The 16,523-nt window shown below is 43.6% G+C and overlaps 1 protein-coding gene across 1 annotated transcript; it reads right to left on the bottom strand.

Annotated features, from left to right (window-relative positions):
* Window positions 1–6,003: 6,003 nt before the first annotated feature.
* Window positions 6,004–8,545, bottom strand: LOC133996915 (zinc finger protein 189-like). Its single transcript, XM_062436433.1, has 2 exons — window positions 8,334–8,545; window positions 6,004–6,617 (listed from the first exon to the last, which is right to left on the bottom strand). The coding sequence occupies exons 1-2, from the start codon at window positions 8,518–8,520 to the stop codon at window positions 6,007–6,009; spliced, it is 798 nt and encodes a 265-aa protein (XP_062292417.1). The 5' UTR covers window positions 8,521–8,545; the 3' UTR covers window positions 6,004–6,006.
* Between the last annotated feature and the right edge of the window lie 7,978 nt (window positions 8,546–16,523).

Here is a 16,523-nt window from a genome sequence, read left to right as displayed (position 1 = left end):
ACTCTGTTAACGTCGCGGCCCTGAGTCTGCTGGGTTTAACAGAGTCAGAGCTCTTAACTCTTCTGTCCGGACGTCTGTCAGCGATTGGACGGTTTTCTCTTCTTTTACACGACAGACGCAGAAATGAGGTTGTTGTTTTCACATCCAGCGTTTCCATGACGACAACATATTAAGAGTTTTTGTATGCGAACACATCAGCAGCATCAATGAGACGAAGACGAGCTGAACTAACACGAATGTTCTCTTTGTACCATATTGGTATCTGAACAGTCCAGCAGCTGAATTAATGTTTCATAATCGACTCGTTCAGGTTAATAATCTGTCAGATTAAACTCAGTCAGCTGATCGTTTGAACAGTTTATCATCAGCAGGTCGATCAGAGCAGAAAGAAAAGTTTAACATAGTTTAGTTCAACTGTCTCGGTCTCTCTCTTTCTCTCTCTCTCTCTCCCTCTCTCTCTCTCTCTGTCTCTCTCTCTCTCTGTCTCTCTCTCTCTCTCTCTCTCTGTCTGTCTCTCTCTCTCTCTGTCTCTCTCTCTCTCTCTGTCTCTCTCTGTCTCTCTCTCTGTCTCTCTCTCTCTCTCTGTCTCTCTCTCTCTGTCTCTCTCTCTCTCTCTCTCTCTCTCTCTCTCCTGCAGCTGACAGACTGACAGTAACTCAGGACTCAGTGTGAAGCAGCACAGAGAGCAGCTCTGTCAGTAACAGCAATAACTCGGCCGGTTGGACAGAAAGCTGTAAATAAAACTGCTGCTACAAACTGAAGAGGCTCAAACATCTGACAGAGCTGAACGCTGTGCTGCCTCCACATGAAGTCTGTATGAATGTGATCATCTTTAAAACTCAGCGTTCATCTTTCACATCTTTCAGAGGCTCGTCTGCAAAGAAACAAACGTTTAGTTACTGTCGATTGATCCACAACCTGAAAAAACAATATTAAAGAGATGAAACCATAATAAAATGTTCTACATGTGATCACATCAGGAAACTTCTGTAATGAGTCACATGATGTAAAAATGAGAAGCTGAAGAAATCAGATTTATTCACTTTTTACGTGTCGGTTATCGTGCGTAGACGTGAGCAGAGGTGCATTCAGGGAGGCTCCGAAATCTCAGAACTGGTCCAAAGCTGTAGAAAAGCTTTTTAATGAGAAACATCAACCAGAACAAACAGATGTGATTATTTCTCACAGTAAAGTTCCTGCTTTGAGATGAATTTACAGACCACAGAGAAACATGTTGATCTGAAAACCAAACAGCAGCAAAAACAATACAAACTGCATCACTACTCATCAGTTAATTTATATAATAATGTTTAGACGAGACAAACAGCTGTTAGATAGTAAAACACATAAAAAGATCAAATGTTTTTCACTTTTGTTTTGATTATTGGGTTAGGGTTATTGATTGGTTGGTTGGTTGGTTGGTTGGTTGGTTGGTTGGTTGGTTGATTATCTATTCACAGAACTGAAACCAGTCAAATAAATAACTTGATTAATTAATAATGTAAAGAAAACTCTCGACCACATCTGGAGGCAGGATCATCATGTGACTTCTGCTTTCGTCTCCATGACAACGCTGCAGACGATCTGCTGAGGAAGACCATGATGTGTGGTAGAATAAACTAGATCACATGACCGCTGAGATCCTCTGACTGATTTTGAAGACAAATCTTGACGTTTCAATCAATCAGTCAGTTCCTGCAGCTGCACTTAGTTGAATCTGATTGGTCGAACAGCAGAGTGGCTGATGATGCAGGACGAGGAGCTCTGACTTCTCTCACTGAGCAGCAGGATTGTTTGAGGTTGAAGCTCTCAGCTGACTGTTTGATGCTCAGCACATTAAATGTTCTGAACTCATGAATCAAAGCTTCGTTTAACAAGCTGTGATCATAAAGATCGTCTACAAATGAAAACTATCATTTTTAAAAGTTTGTATTATAATGAGGACTCTGCTTCGTTTACCTCGTTAACGCTCCGCTGACTTCACTTCTGCTCTTTAAGTCCACAGAAACATTCAGATGAGAGCTCATGCACTCAGTAGTGGCCTTTAGTCCCTGCTGGTGCGTTCAAAGATGCTCGTTATTTACAGAGTTGCAGCCAGCTGCCAAATATTCTGCTGAAATGGCAAATCACACATAGTGTTAACAAAAGCTCAGAGTCCCTGAATGCACCACACATCTGATGACTGGCTGAGAGCCTCCAAAAAAGAAAGTAAGTGGACTTTGAGTTCAGATTAAAACAGTTTGATGCTTCAGAACTTTTGCTCCAATGTATGAAGAAAAGTTTTGTTTAGAAACGATCAGCTGTGATTTAAAATAATAAAACAGGAACGATCCTTTAAATCCTCTCATCTTTCATTCCTGCTTTTACTTTAGAATCCATCTGTGACTGATCCGCTGTCCCACACACACAGAACCAATCAGAACCAAACAGAACCAATCTGAACCGATCAGAACCAACATCACGCTGAACAGAAACATGTACGGAAGTTTAAAGAAGCTGATTTTTTTTACTGACTGAAGAAAATAAAACGGATCATTTTATAAAATGTTTTTATAACGATGCACTTATAACCTTTATTCATCATGGGATGGGGGGGGCAGTGACATCATGTGATGGGGGGGGCACAGTGACATCATGTGATGGGGGGGGCAGTGACATCATGTGATGGGGGGGGGCAGTGACATCATGTGATGGGGGGGGCAGTGACATCATGTGATGGGGGGGGCACAGTGACATCATGTGATGGGGGGGCAGTGACATCATGGGATGGGGGGGGGCAGTGACATCATGTGATGGGGGGGCAGTGACATCATGTGATGGGGGGGGCACAGTGACATCATGGGATGGGGGGGCAGTGACATCATGTGATGGGGGGGCAGTGACATCATGTGATGGGGGGGCACAGTGACATCATGTGATGGGGGGGGCACAGTGATGACATCATGTGATGGGGGGGCAGTGACATCATGTGATGGAGGGGGGTTAGGGTTAACGCCCCCCAGTGGACACCAGGATGATGATGTAATAATGTCAGAAACTGTTAATGAAACTGTAAATAAACTGTGAAACATTAAAGACTGAAGTCCTTTATTATCTATAGTCCTGAACCAGAACCAGATCTATAGTCCTGAACCAGAACCAGAACTATAGTCCTTCTTTTGCCACAGGACTCTCATCAGCTTCCAGAGGAATCGCTCCGTTGGGGCCTGGAGCTCTACCTCTGCTGGATTGACTGGTGGCGTTTCAGGTGGGCTGCGCTTCCTCAGGTGGTTTTCAGCTCTCCTCAGTGTAGCATCCTCCTCTGGATCTGTCCCTGCAGCAGGTTTATGCCCTCTGTCTCCTCCTCTGTGGCCTTCCTCCACTGCTTCTTCAGCTGCCTCCTCTCCTTGACCAGGCCATCTATGTCTGTCGGCCTTCTGGACTTACTGGGGATTGACGGAGTAGATCATTTGCCTTCGACCACTCCGAACCGTTCCGCTCAATAAGCATAGATTAGATCGCCCATCCTCTCCAACTCCTTCATGGTGGTGCCTCTGATCCCTTCTGGGATGTTGCAGAGATCAGTGTTGACCTCCTTCCACAGTGTCTTATCGCAGGACTTTGGCCACTTTCGCCCATGGATCTTCTTTTCCGCTGCTGGGCGTACTGGGTTGGGTTCAGGTTGCTCTCCCTTGCCTAGTTCAGGGGTGTTGAGGTCCTGCAGGCTGTGGATTCTGTCCTGCAGCTGAACTCCACCTGCTTCTCAGAAAGTAGCTGCCGATGTGATTTCCCTGTTGACCCTTCTTTAGGAACCCTTTCTTTCGCAATATAGAAATGGTGTTTGTCGCTCAGTGGTGATTTTATTCTGTCATCTGCAAGAATTTAACATTAATAACGAACAATAATGGAAGTGAGTTCCAGCCACAAACTTCGCCAGTCGAGACTTTCTTCTCCCCTCAGAGATAAAACCTGTCGACCAATCAGAGGCCTAAAGTCTAATGTTTACACCTGTTTTATTTCTATTTGCAGAACTTTGTCTTTTCCTTTGTGTTGTATGAGGGTTCGTGTCTTGATTTGTCTCGTGTACTTTGATGTCTTGGAGAGGCTGAAGACAAATGTCCACAGTGGTGGACAATAAAGTTTATCTATCAGTCTTTGAAGGAGCTACAGGGGTCAGGGGTCAGGGGGGGTCAGGGGCCGTTTGGAGTGAGTGATCCAGACCTCTGCTCTCAGACCGGAGACACTTTTTCTTTATGGAGGATTTATTCTGACTATTTTAAATTGATTGATGAAAAAACACAGAGAACATTTTTAATTGGTTGTTTTGTTCAGTAATTTTAAGGTTGTATGAATGTTTGTGTTACATTAGAGATAATCTGTGTAACTGTCAGATTAACTGATCACTGATTAAAAATACAAAACAATCAGTTTGACATAAAACGTCACAAACACTTTTTTACTCTTCTTTTTGGGACTTTGTTTATAAATCTCCAAATCTACTGCAGCTGGATTTAAACCTGAGATCAAAAAAGTCACAATTGATCAATACAAACTACTGAAGGTAAAATGTTTCAACACCTCTGACTGGAACACAGGTTAGTTACTGGTTCTATAAATGAATATTCATTATATTCATTCAGCAACTGTATCATCAGTTAATATTAAAGCAATTAGTTAATAATGAAGCTACTGTATTAACATTGAACTGTTTTAAGTGAAGCGCTCTGCTGCCACCTGCTGGTGTGAAACATGAACTGACTCAGATTTCATATTTAAACAAAGTCTCCAAAAGAAAATTAATTACTGCAACAAACCAGTTTATTAGATTCTGTTTAAATCTTCATGTTGTGATTTCAATAAAAAATATTACAACTTTTATATTATTATTTATTATTATGATGAGTTATTTGATATCTGACTGCAGCTCTGCTCATCAGAGTCTATAAAGAACAATAATCAGCTAAATTCAGTTTATCAAGTTTATAATTCAGTTCATTTAATATTCAGGTAAAAAGTTAAACTTGTAACAGCAAATGAATTATTAGCAGAGATTAATTCAACAGATTTTAAACTTCTAAAATTAAAGGTTTTGCTTCAGTTGAACCTGACTGGAATATTGATCCATTAAAACTGATCTGATCACTTTAATCAATAACAGACATGAATGTGAGTTTGTAATCAAAACTTTATTACTTCAGTGTGTTGAAAGCAGCAGAGCGCTGAGTTTCCCTGCAGACCTCGACATCACCACGCTGCCTTCAGGACACAAACACAAGCTTTCACTCACTCATTAACTCATTCACTCACTTATTCATTCATTCACTCATTCTGAATTTGAAATTTTTCTTTTTAGTAACTCTGATCAGTGTCTATTATCACGAGAAAAAAACAGCAGAGACAATTTGATTAATCCTCGTTAGTGTTGATGAGTCTGTTAGTGCTGCAATGCTGCTGCTGCAACACTGCTGCTGCTGCAACACTGCTGCTGCTGCTGCTGCAACACTGCTGCTGCAACACTGCTGCTGCTGCAACACTGCTGCTGCTGCAACACTGCTGCTGCTGCAACACTGCTGCTGCTGCTGCAACACTGCTGCAACACTGCTGCTGCTGCAACACTGCTGCTGCTGCAACACTGCTGCTGCTGCAACACTGCTGCTGCTGCAACACTGCTGCTGCAACACTGCTGCTGCTGCAACACTGCTGCTGCTGCAACACTGCTGCTGCAACACTGCTGCTGCTGCAACACTGCTGCTGCTGCAACACTGCTGCTGCAACACTGCTGCTGCAACACTGCTGCTGCTGCAACACTGCTGCTGCTGCAACACTGCTGCTGCTGCAACACTGCTGCTGCTGAAACACTGCTGCAACACTGCTGCTGCTGCAACACTGCTGCTGCAACACTGCTGCTGCTGCAACACTGCTGCTGCTGCTGCTGCAACACTGCTGCTGCTGCTGCTGCAACACTGCTGCTGCTGCTGCAACACTGCTGCTGCTGCTGCAACACTGCTGCTGCAGTCTGGTCCAGGCTCAGCTGAGCTGGGTCTTGGACCCTGCGTGGGTCCTGATGTGTCGTTTGTAGTTGGAGTTGTCGCTGAATCTGCGTCCGCATTCTTCACAGCTGTACGGTTTCTCTCCCGTGTGGATCCGCAGGTGTTTCTGATATCCGTCGAAGCGCGTCAGTCTCTTCCCGCAGATCTCACACGTGTACGACTTGTCTGTTTTGGAGCCGAGCTTTTGGTGGACCTGAACGTGTTTGGACCAGTGTGCTCGCTGAGCGAACGCCCGGCCGCAGACGGTGCATATATACGAGTCCACCACCTCCGCCGGCTCCACGCAGGCCAGCAGTCCGTTACCTGCAGCCTCCGGAGAGTCCTGGACCGACGTGCCAAGCTGAGGATCCAGCTCCTCCTGCTGCTGCTCCTCCTGCTGCTGCTCCTGCTGCTCCTCCTCATCCAGCTCCTCTACCTGCTGCTCCTGCTGCTGCTCCTCCTGCTGCTGCTCCTCCTGCTGCTGCTCCTCCTCATCCAGCTCCTCCTCCTGCTGCTCCTGCTCCTCCTGCTGCAGGGTCGACCACAACTCCTCCTCTTCCTCTTTGATGTGTGGAGGAGTTGACTCACAGCTCCAGTCCTGCTGCCGAGCTGCCAATCAATCAATCAATCAATCAGAATGTTTAACAGCTGGGTTTAATAAATGATATTAATCCAAGCAGCCTGACAGTGATCCTGATCACTTCATTAGAAACTCATTAAATGGTTGAGAATGAGAACATCCTGCAAACAGATCTGCTTACTAACCAGGCGGGGAGTTCCGGTCCTCTGCAATGAGGCCAACCAGGAAGTAACTTAAAACTGCATTCTATCAAAAGGCCACCAGGGGGCGACCGTTTTGGTGTCAAAAGGACTTCCGTCTCTATACAAGTCAATGGAGAATTCATCAACTTCTCACTTGATTTCTAACCTCAGTAAACGTTTTCAAAATGTGTTTATGGTCTCAATCGCTAGTTTAAAGCCTTCTTCAATGCAGTATGATGTTCATTTGGGACATTTTGGCCTCCCTGATTTTATATGTGACGATAAAGCAGGTTATGCATTAGGGCGTGGCTACGTGGTGATTGACAGGTTGATTGGTTCACAGGTTCAGGAGGGCGCCTCATGCTCCTCCTGATGCCCATATAAGTAGAATCCATGTTTTTATTTTTTTTATTTTTCTTACCTGAAATTTTAAAGATGGCGCTGCTCAGATCTGATACTATTGGCCTCCGAGCAGCAGTCCACAAACCAATGGGTGACGTCACGGATGTTAATAGAGAACAAAGTTCAGAATCTTTGTAATAAGAAAAACTCTCTAAAGAAATCAGCTCTGTCATCCTGCTGCAGTTTACAGTGCTGAGAGGAGCAGAGCTGCTTTATCATTAATACATAAATAAGGATTCTGATTGGCTGTCAGTGTTTTTATCTGAAAGTGATCCAACGACATCGTATCGTTGGTTAGAACCTTAACGCTCCATCACCTGCAGAACCTGTTAAACTGTTTATAGTTATTGTTCTCAGTGTAAACGGAGCTCTGACTGAGAGACAGACAGGTGAGCAGACAGACAGGTATCAGACAGACAGGTGAGCAGACAGACAGACAGACAGGTATCAGACAGACAGACAGACAGACAGACAGACAGACAGACAGACAGGTATCAGACAGACAGACAGACAGGCAGCAGACAGACAGGTGAGCAGACAGACAGACAGACATCAGACAGACAGACAGACAGACAGGTATCAGACAGACAGACAGACAGACAGACAGGTAGCAGACAGACAGGTGAGCAGACAGACAGGCAGCAGACAGACAGACAGACATCAGACAGACAGACAGACAGGCAGGCAGCAGACAGACAGACAGACAGGTATCAGACAGACAGACAGACAGACAGACAGGTAGCAGACAGACAGGTGAGCAGACAGACAGGCAGCAGACAGACAGACAGACATCAGACAGACAGACAGACAGACAGGCAGCAGACAGACAGGTGAGCAGACAGACAGACAGGTATCAGACAGACAGACAGACAGACAGACAGGCAGCAGACAGACAGGTGAGCAGACAGACAGGTATCAGACAGACAGGTGAGCAGACAGACAGGTGAGCAGACAGACAGGCAGCAGACAGACAGGCAGCAGACAGAAAGACAGGTAGCAGACAGACAGGTGAGCAGACAGACAGGCAGCAGACAGACAGGCAGCAGACAGACAGACAGACATCAGACAGACAGGTATCAGACAGACAGACAGGCAGGCAGCAGACAGACAGGTATCAGACAGACAGACAGACAGACAGGCAGCAGACAGACAGGTACCTACCCAGCACACACACTGAGGGCTTCTCCCGGAGCTCCTGCAGGTGTCGCTGCCGCTGGATCTCTATCTTGTAGCGGGAGATCTGCTCCTCATACTCGGCTATGATCCTCCCGAACACTCCGTAGATCTCCTCCGCAGCCTCAGTGAGCCGCTGAGTTATGAGCAGCCGTAACATCTCTATCTGTGACATCACACCGGCAGCACGAGACCTGCACGAGACCACAGCACCGGACAGTCCGCGAGGCGTCTGTTGTTTACCTGCTGCTTTACACTTCCGGGGAAAGACCGGAAACACGTGCAGCTGCGACCCCTGCTGCAGAGGAGGACCAACACACACACACACACACACACACACACACACACACACACACACACACAACACACACACACACACACACACACACACACACACACAAACACAAACGCACACACAGTAACACACTATCAGCTGATCTCAGGTCTTAATGTTTGTTAGTAAAGCAGACAGAGACTATCAGCTGATCTCAGGTCTGTTCTTAATGTTTGTTAGTAAAGCAGACAGAGACTATCAGCTGATCTCAGGTCTGTTCTTAATGTTTGTTAGTAAATCAGACAGAGACTATCAGCTGATCTCAGGTCTTAATGTTTGTTAGTAAAGCAGACAGAGACTATCAGCTGATCTCAGGTCTTAATGTTTGTTAGTAAAGCAGACAGAGACTATCAGCTGATCTCAGGTCTTAATGTTTGTTAGTAAAGCAGACAGAGACTATCAGCTGATCTCAGGTCTTAATGTTTGTTAGTAAAGCAGACAGAGACTATCAGCTGATCTCAGGTCTTAATGTTTGTTAGTAAAGCAGACAGAGACTATCAGCTGATCTCAGGTCTTAATGTTTGTTAGTAAAGCAGACAGAGACTATCAGCTGATCTCAGGTCTTAATGTTTGTTAGTAAAGCAGACAGAGACTATCAGCTGATCTCAGGTCTGTTCTTAATGTTTGTTAGTAAAGCAGACAGAGACTATCAGCTGATCTCAGGTCTTAATGTTTGTTAGTAAAGCAGACAGAGACTATCAGCTGATCTCAGGTCTTAATGTTTGTTAGTAAAGCAGACAGAGACTATCAGCTGATCTCAGGTCTTAATGTTTGTTAGTAAAGCAGACAGAGACTATCAGCTGATCTCAGGTCTTAATGTTTGTTAGTAAAGCAGACAGAGACTATCAGCTGATCTCAGGTCTTAATGATTGTTAGTAAAGCAGACAGAGACTATCAGCTGATCTCATGTCTTAATGTTTGTTAGTAAAGCAGACAGAGACTATCAGCTGATCTCAGGTCTTAATGTTTGTTAGTAAAGCAGACAGAGACTATCAGCTGATCTCAGGTCTTAATGTTTGTTAGTAAAGCAGACAGAGACTATCAGCTGATCTCAGGTCTTAATGTTTGTTAGTAAAGCAGACAGAGACTATCAGCTGATCTCAGGTCTTAATGTTTGTTAGTAAAGCAGACAGAGACTATCAGCTGATCTCAGGTCTTAATGTTTGTTAGTAAAGCAGACAGAGACTATCAGCTGATCTCAGGTCTTAATGTTTGTTAGTAAAGCAGACAGAGACTATCAGCTGATCTCAGGTCTTAATGTTTGTTAGTAAAGCAGACAGAGACTATCAGCTGATCTCAGGTCTGTCCTCTTATGAATATTAATTGCAGAGTTTGTGCAGATGTGTGTTTGAGGAGCAGATTTTAATATGTGAAAACAAAGCAGACACACAGTTTGTCCTGAAGGTGGCGCCAGAGGAAAACTCTGTTTATTGATTTATTTATGAACTATTATTATTGTTTGTTAAATGTAACATGTTATCTTTGGGTTTCTGTGTTTGTGTGTAATTCATAAAGAAATGAGAATAAATGTTTCTATATAAAGGTGAGAGTGTTTAAATGATAGAATCTATTATTCATGATTATAGTAAAGATGCTTTTATATCAAGTTATTTGTGTTCATTCTCAGACTCACATTAGATCAACTTTCACTGGACTGAACTTTTCTTTATTGAACTCTGGAGTTCAGTTAGTGACACAAACATCCTGCAGTTAGTGTTTGTACCAGCAGATGGCGCCACATCTCCATCCAGCCTCCTCTCTGCTCATTTCCTGTTATTTTACTTTCACTTTGTCTGCTCCTCGTGCTGCAGCTTCTTTTCTCCTTCTGAAGGTATTTATTATTTTATTATAACTTTATAAGGGGGGGGGGTTAATGGGAACAGCTGGAAACATTAGTTAGGATGGTATAGGATGGTAGAGGATGGTATAGGACGTTAGAGGATGTATAGGATGGTATAGGATGGTAGAGGATGTATAGGATGTTATAGGATGGTAGAGGATGGAAGAGGATGGTATAGGATGGTATAGGATGGTAGAGGATGTATAGGATGTATAGGATGGTATAGGATGGTAGAGGATGGTATAGGATGTTATAGGATGGTAGAGGATGGTATAGGATGGTATAGGATGGTAGAGGATGTATAGGATGGTAGAGGATGGTAGAGGATGGTAGAGGATGGTAGAGGATGGTAGAGGATGTATAGGATGGTATAGGATGGTAGAGGATGGAAGAGGATGGTATAGGATGGTATAGGATGGTAGAGGATGTATAGGATGTATAGGATGGTATAGGATGGTAGAGGATGGTATAGGATGTTATAGGATGGTAGAGGATGGTATAGGATGGTATAGGATGGTAGAGGATGTATAGGATGGTAGAGGATGGTAGAGGATGGTAGAGGATGGTAGAGGATGGTATAGGATGGTAGAGGATGTTAGAGGATGTATAGGAATGGTATAGGATGGTAGAGGATGTTATAGGATGTTATAGGATGGTAGAGGATGGTATAGGATGGTATAGGATGGTAAAGGATGGTAGAGGATGGTAGGATGGTATAGGATGGTATAGGATGGTATAGGATGTATAGGATGTATAGGATGGTAGAGGGTGTATAGGATGGTATAGGATGGTAGGATGGTATAGGATGGAAGAGGATGGTATAGGATGTATAGGATGGTATAGGATGATAGAGGATGATAAAGGATGGTAGGATGTTATAGGATGGTAGAGGATGGTATAGGATGTATAGGATGGTAGAGGATGGTAGGATGGTATAGGATGTTAGAGGATGTATAGGAATGGTATAGGATGGTAGAGGATGGTAGAGGATGTATAGGATGGTATAGGATGGTATAGGATGGTAGAGGATGTATAGGATGTTAGAGGATGGTAAAGGATGATATAGGATGGTAGAGGATGTATAGGATGTTAGAGGATGGTAGAGGATGGTAGAGGATGGAATAGGATGTATAGGATGGTATAGGATGGTATAGGATGGTATAGGATGTATAGGATGGTATAGGATGGTATAGGATGGTATAGGATGGTAGAGGATGTATAGGATGGTATAGGATGGTATAGGATGGTATAGGATGGTAGAGGATGTATAGGATGGTATAGGATGGAATAGGATGTATAGGGTGGTATAGGATGGAATAGGATGTATAGGATGGTATAGGATGGTAGAGGATGGTAGAGGATGGTAGAGGATGTATAGGATGGTATAGGATGGTATAGGATGGTAGAGGATGTATAGGATGTTAGAGGATGGTATAGGATGGTAGAGGATGGTAGAGGATGTATAGGATGGTAGAGGATGTATAGGATGGTAGAGGATGGTATAGGATGGTATAGGATGGAATAGGATGTATAGGATGGTAGAGGATGGTATAGGGTGGTATAGGATGGAATAGGATGTATAGGATGGTATAGGATGGTAGGATGGTATAGGATGGTATAGGATGGTATAGGATGGAATAGGGTGTATAGGATGGTATAGGATGGTAGAGGATGGTATAGGATGGTGTAGGATGGTATAGGATGGTATAGGATGGTAGAGGATGTAAAGGATGGTATAGGATGGTATAGGATGGTATAGGATGGTAGAGGATGTATAGGATGGTATAGGATGGTAGAGGATGGTATAGGATGGTCTAGGATGGCATAGGATGGTAGAGGATGTATAGGATGGTATAGGATGGTAGAGGATGGTATAGGATGGTTTAGGATGGTATAGGATGGTAGAGGATGTATAGGATGGTATAGGATGGTAGAGGATGGTATAGGATGGTAAAGGATGGTAGAGGATGTTATAGGATGGTCTAGGATGGCATAGGATGGTAGAGGATGTATAGGATGGTATAGGATGGTAGAGGATGGTATAGGATGGTCTAGGATGGCATAGGATGGTAGAGGATGTATAGGATGGTATAGGATGGTAGAGGATGGTATAGGATGGTCTAGGATGGCATAGGATGGTAGAGGATGGTATAGGATGGTAGAGGATGGTATAGGATGGTCTAGGATGGTATAGGATGGTATATGATGGTAGAGGATGGTATAGGATGGTATAGGATGGTAGAGGATGGTATAGGATCGTAGAGGATGGTATAGGATGGTCTAGGATGTAAAGGATGGTATAGGATGGTATAGGATGGTAGAGGATGTATAGGATGGTATAGGATGGTAGAGGATGGTATAGGATGGTCTAGGATGGCATAGGATGGTAGAGGATGTATAGGATGGTATAGGATGGTAGAGGATGGTATAGGATGGTTTAGGATGGTATAGGATGGTAGAGGATGTATAGGATGGTATAGGATGGTAGAGGATGGTATAGGATGGTAAAGGATGGTAGAGGATGTTATAGGATGGTCTAGGATGGCATAGGATGGTAGAGGATGTATAGGATGGTATAGGATGGTAGAGGATGGTATAGGATGGTCTAGGATGGCATAGGATGGTAGAGGATGGTATAGGATGGTAGAGGATGGTATAGGATGGTCTAGGATGGTATAGGATGGTATATGATGGTAGAGGATGGTATAGGATGGTATAGGATGGTAGAGGATGGTATAGGATCGTAGAGGATGGTATAGGATGGTCTAGGATGGCATAGGATGGTAGAGGATGTGTAGGATGGTATAGGATGGTAGAGGATGGAATAGGATGGTCTAGGATGGCTTAGGATGGTAGAGGATGTATAGGATGGTATAGGATGGTAGAGGATGGTATAGGATGGTATAGGATGGAAGAGGATGGTAGAGGATGGTATAGGATGGTATAGGATGGCATAGGATGGTATAGGATGTATAGGATGTATAGGGTGGTAGAGGATGGTATAGGATGGTAGAGGATGTATAGGATGGTAAAGGATGGTAGAGGATGTATAGGATGGTATAGGATGGTATAGGATGGTATAGGATGTATAGGATGGTAGAGGATGGTAGAGGATGTATAGGATGTTAGAGGATGGTATAGGATGGTATAGGATGGTATAGGATGGTAGAGGGTGGTATAGGATGGTATAGGATGGTAGAGGATGTATAGGATGTATAGGATGGTAGAGGATGTATAGGATGGTATAGGATGGTAGAGGATGTATAGGATGGTATAGGATGTATAGGATGGTAGAGGATGGTATAGGATGGTATAGGATGTATAGGATGGTATAGGATGTTATAGGATGGTAGAGGATGTATAGGGTGGTATAGGATGGTAGAGGCTGGTATAGGATGTATAGGATGGTATAGGATGGTAGTGGATGTATAGGATGGTAGAGGATGGTATAGGATGGTAGAGGATGGTATAGGATGGTATAGGATGGAATAGGATGTATAGGATGGTATAGGATGTATAGGATGGTATATGATATATAGGATGGTATAGGATGGAATAGGATGTATAGGATGGTAGAGGATGGTAGAGGATGGTAGAGGATGGTAGAGGATGGTATAGGATGTATAGGATGGTATAGGATCGTAGAGGATGGTATAGGATGGTCTAGGATGTAAAGGATGGTATAGGATGGTATAGGATGGTAGAGGATGTATAGGATGGTATAGGATGGTAGAGGATGGTATAGGATGGTCTAGGATGGCATAGGATGGTAGAGGATGTATAGGATGGTATAGGATGGTAGAGGATGGTATAGGATGGTTTAGGATGGTATAGGATGGTAGAGGATGTATAGGATGGTATAGGATGGTAGAGGATGGTATAGGATGGTATAGGATGGTATAGGATGGTAGAGGATGGTATAGGATGGTATAGGATGTATAGGATGGTATAGGATGTATAGGATGGTATAGGATGTATAGGATGGTATATGATATATAGGATGGTATAGGATGGAATAGGATGTATAGGATGGTAGAGGATGGTAGAGGATGGTAGAGGATGGTAGAGGATGTATAGGATGGTAGAGGATGGTAGAGGATGTATAGGATGGTATAGGATGGTAGAGGATGTATAGGATGGTATAGGATGGTAGAGGATGTAGAGGATGGTATAGGATGTATAGGATGGTATAGGATGGTAGAGGATGTATAGGATGGTATAGGATGGTAGAGGATGTATAGGATGGAATAGGATGGTTTAGGATGGTATAGGATGGAATAGGATGTATAGGATGGTATAGGATGGTAGAGGATGTATAGGATGGTAGAGGATGGTATAGGATGGAATAGGATGTGTAGGATGGTATAGGATGGTAGAGGATGTATAGGATGGTATAGGATGGTATAGGATGGGAGAGGATGGTATAGGATGGTAGAGGATGGTAGAGGATGTAAAGGATGGTATAGGATGGTATAGGATGGTATAGGATGGTAGAGGATGGTAGAAGATGGAATACGGTGTATAGGATGGTATAGGATGGTATAGGATGGTATAGGATGGTAGATGATGGTATAGGATGGTATAGGGTGGTAGAGGATGTATAAGATGGTAGAGGATGGTAGAGGATGTATAGGATGGTAGAGGATGGTATAGGATGGTCTAGGATGGTATAGGATGGTATAGGATGGTAGAGGATGGTATAGGATGGTATAGGATGGTATAGGATGTATAGGATGGTAGAGGATGGTAAAGGATGGTATAGGATGTATAGGATGGTAGAGGATGTTAGAGGATGTATAGGATGGTATAGGATGTTAGAGGATGTATAGGATGTATAGGATGGTATAGGATGGTATAGGATGGTATAGGATGGTATAGGATGTTAGAGGAGGTATAGGATGGTAGAGGATGTATAGGATGGTAGAGGATGGTATAGGATGGTATAGGATGGAATAGGATGTATAGGGTGGTATAGGATGGAATAGGATGTATAGGATGGTATAGGATGGTAGGATGGTATAGGATGGTATAGGATGGTATAGGATGGAATAGGGTGTATAGGATGGTATAGGATGGTAGAGGATGGTATAGGATGGTGTAGGATGGTATAGGATGGTATAGGATGGTAGAGGATGTAAAGGATGGTATAGGATGTATAGGATGGTAGAGGATGTTAGAGGATGTATAGGATGGTATAGGATGTTAGAGGATGGTATAGGATGGTCTAGGATGGTATAGGATGGTATAGGATGGTATAGGATGGTATAGGATGTTAGAGGAGGTATAGGATGGTAGAGGATGGTATAGGATGGTATAGGATGGTATAGGATGTTAGAGGAGGTATAGGATGGTATAGGATGGTATAGGATGGTATAGGATGGTATAGGATGTTAGAGGATGGTATAGGATGTATAGGATGGTAGAGGATGTTATAGGATGTATAGGATGGTATAGGATGGTAGAGGATGTATAGGATGGTAGAGGATGGTATAGGATGTATAGGATGGTAGAGGATGTATAGGATGGTAGAGGATGTATAGGATGGTATAGGATGGTATAGGATGGTAGAGGATGGTAGAGGATGGTATAGGATGGTATAGGATGGTATAGGATGGTTTAGGATGGTATAGGATGGTAGAGGATGTATAGGATGGTATAGGATGCTAGAGGATGGTATAGGATGGTCTAGGATGGCATAGGATGGTAGAGGATGGTATAGGATGGTAGAGGATGGTATAGGATGGTCTAGGATGGTATAGGATGGTATAGGATGGTAGAGGATGGTATAGGATGGTATAGGATGGTAGAGGATGGTATAGGATCGTAGAGGATGGTATAGGATGGTCTAGGATGGCATAGGATGGTAGAGGATGTATAGGATGGTATAGGATGGTAGAGGATGGAATAGGATGGTCTAGGATGGCTTAGGATGGTAGAGGATGTATAGGATGGTATAGGATGGTAGAGGATGGTATAGGATGGTATAGGATGGTAGAGGATGGTA

This window comes from Scomber scombrus, chromosome 16 (assembly GCF_963691925.1).
Source record: "Scomber scombrus chromosome 16, fScoSco1.1, whole genome shotgun sequence".
In the NCBI taxonomy this organism is placed as follows: domain Eukaryota; kingdom Metazoa; phylum Chordata; class Actinopteri; order Scombriformes; family Scombridae; genus Scomber; species Scomber scombrus.
This window is presented reverse-complemented; position numbering and strand designations above follow the sequence as displayed.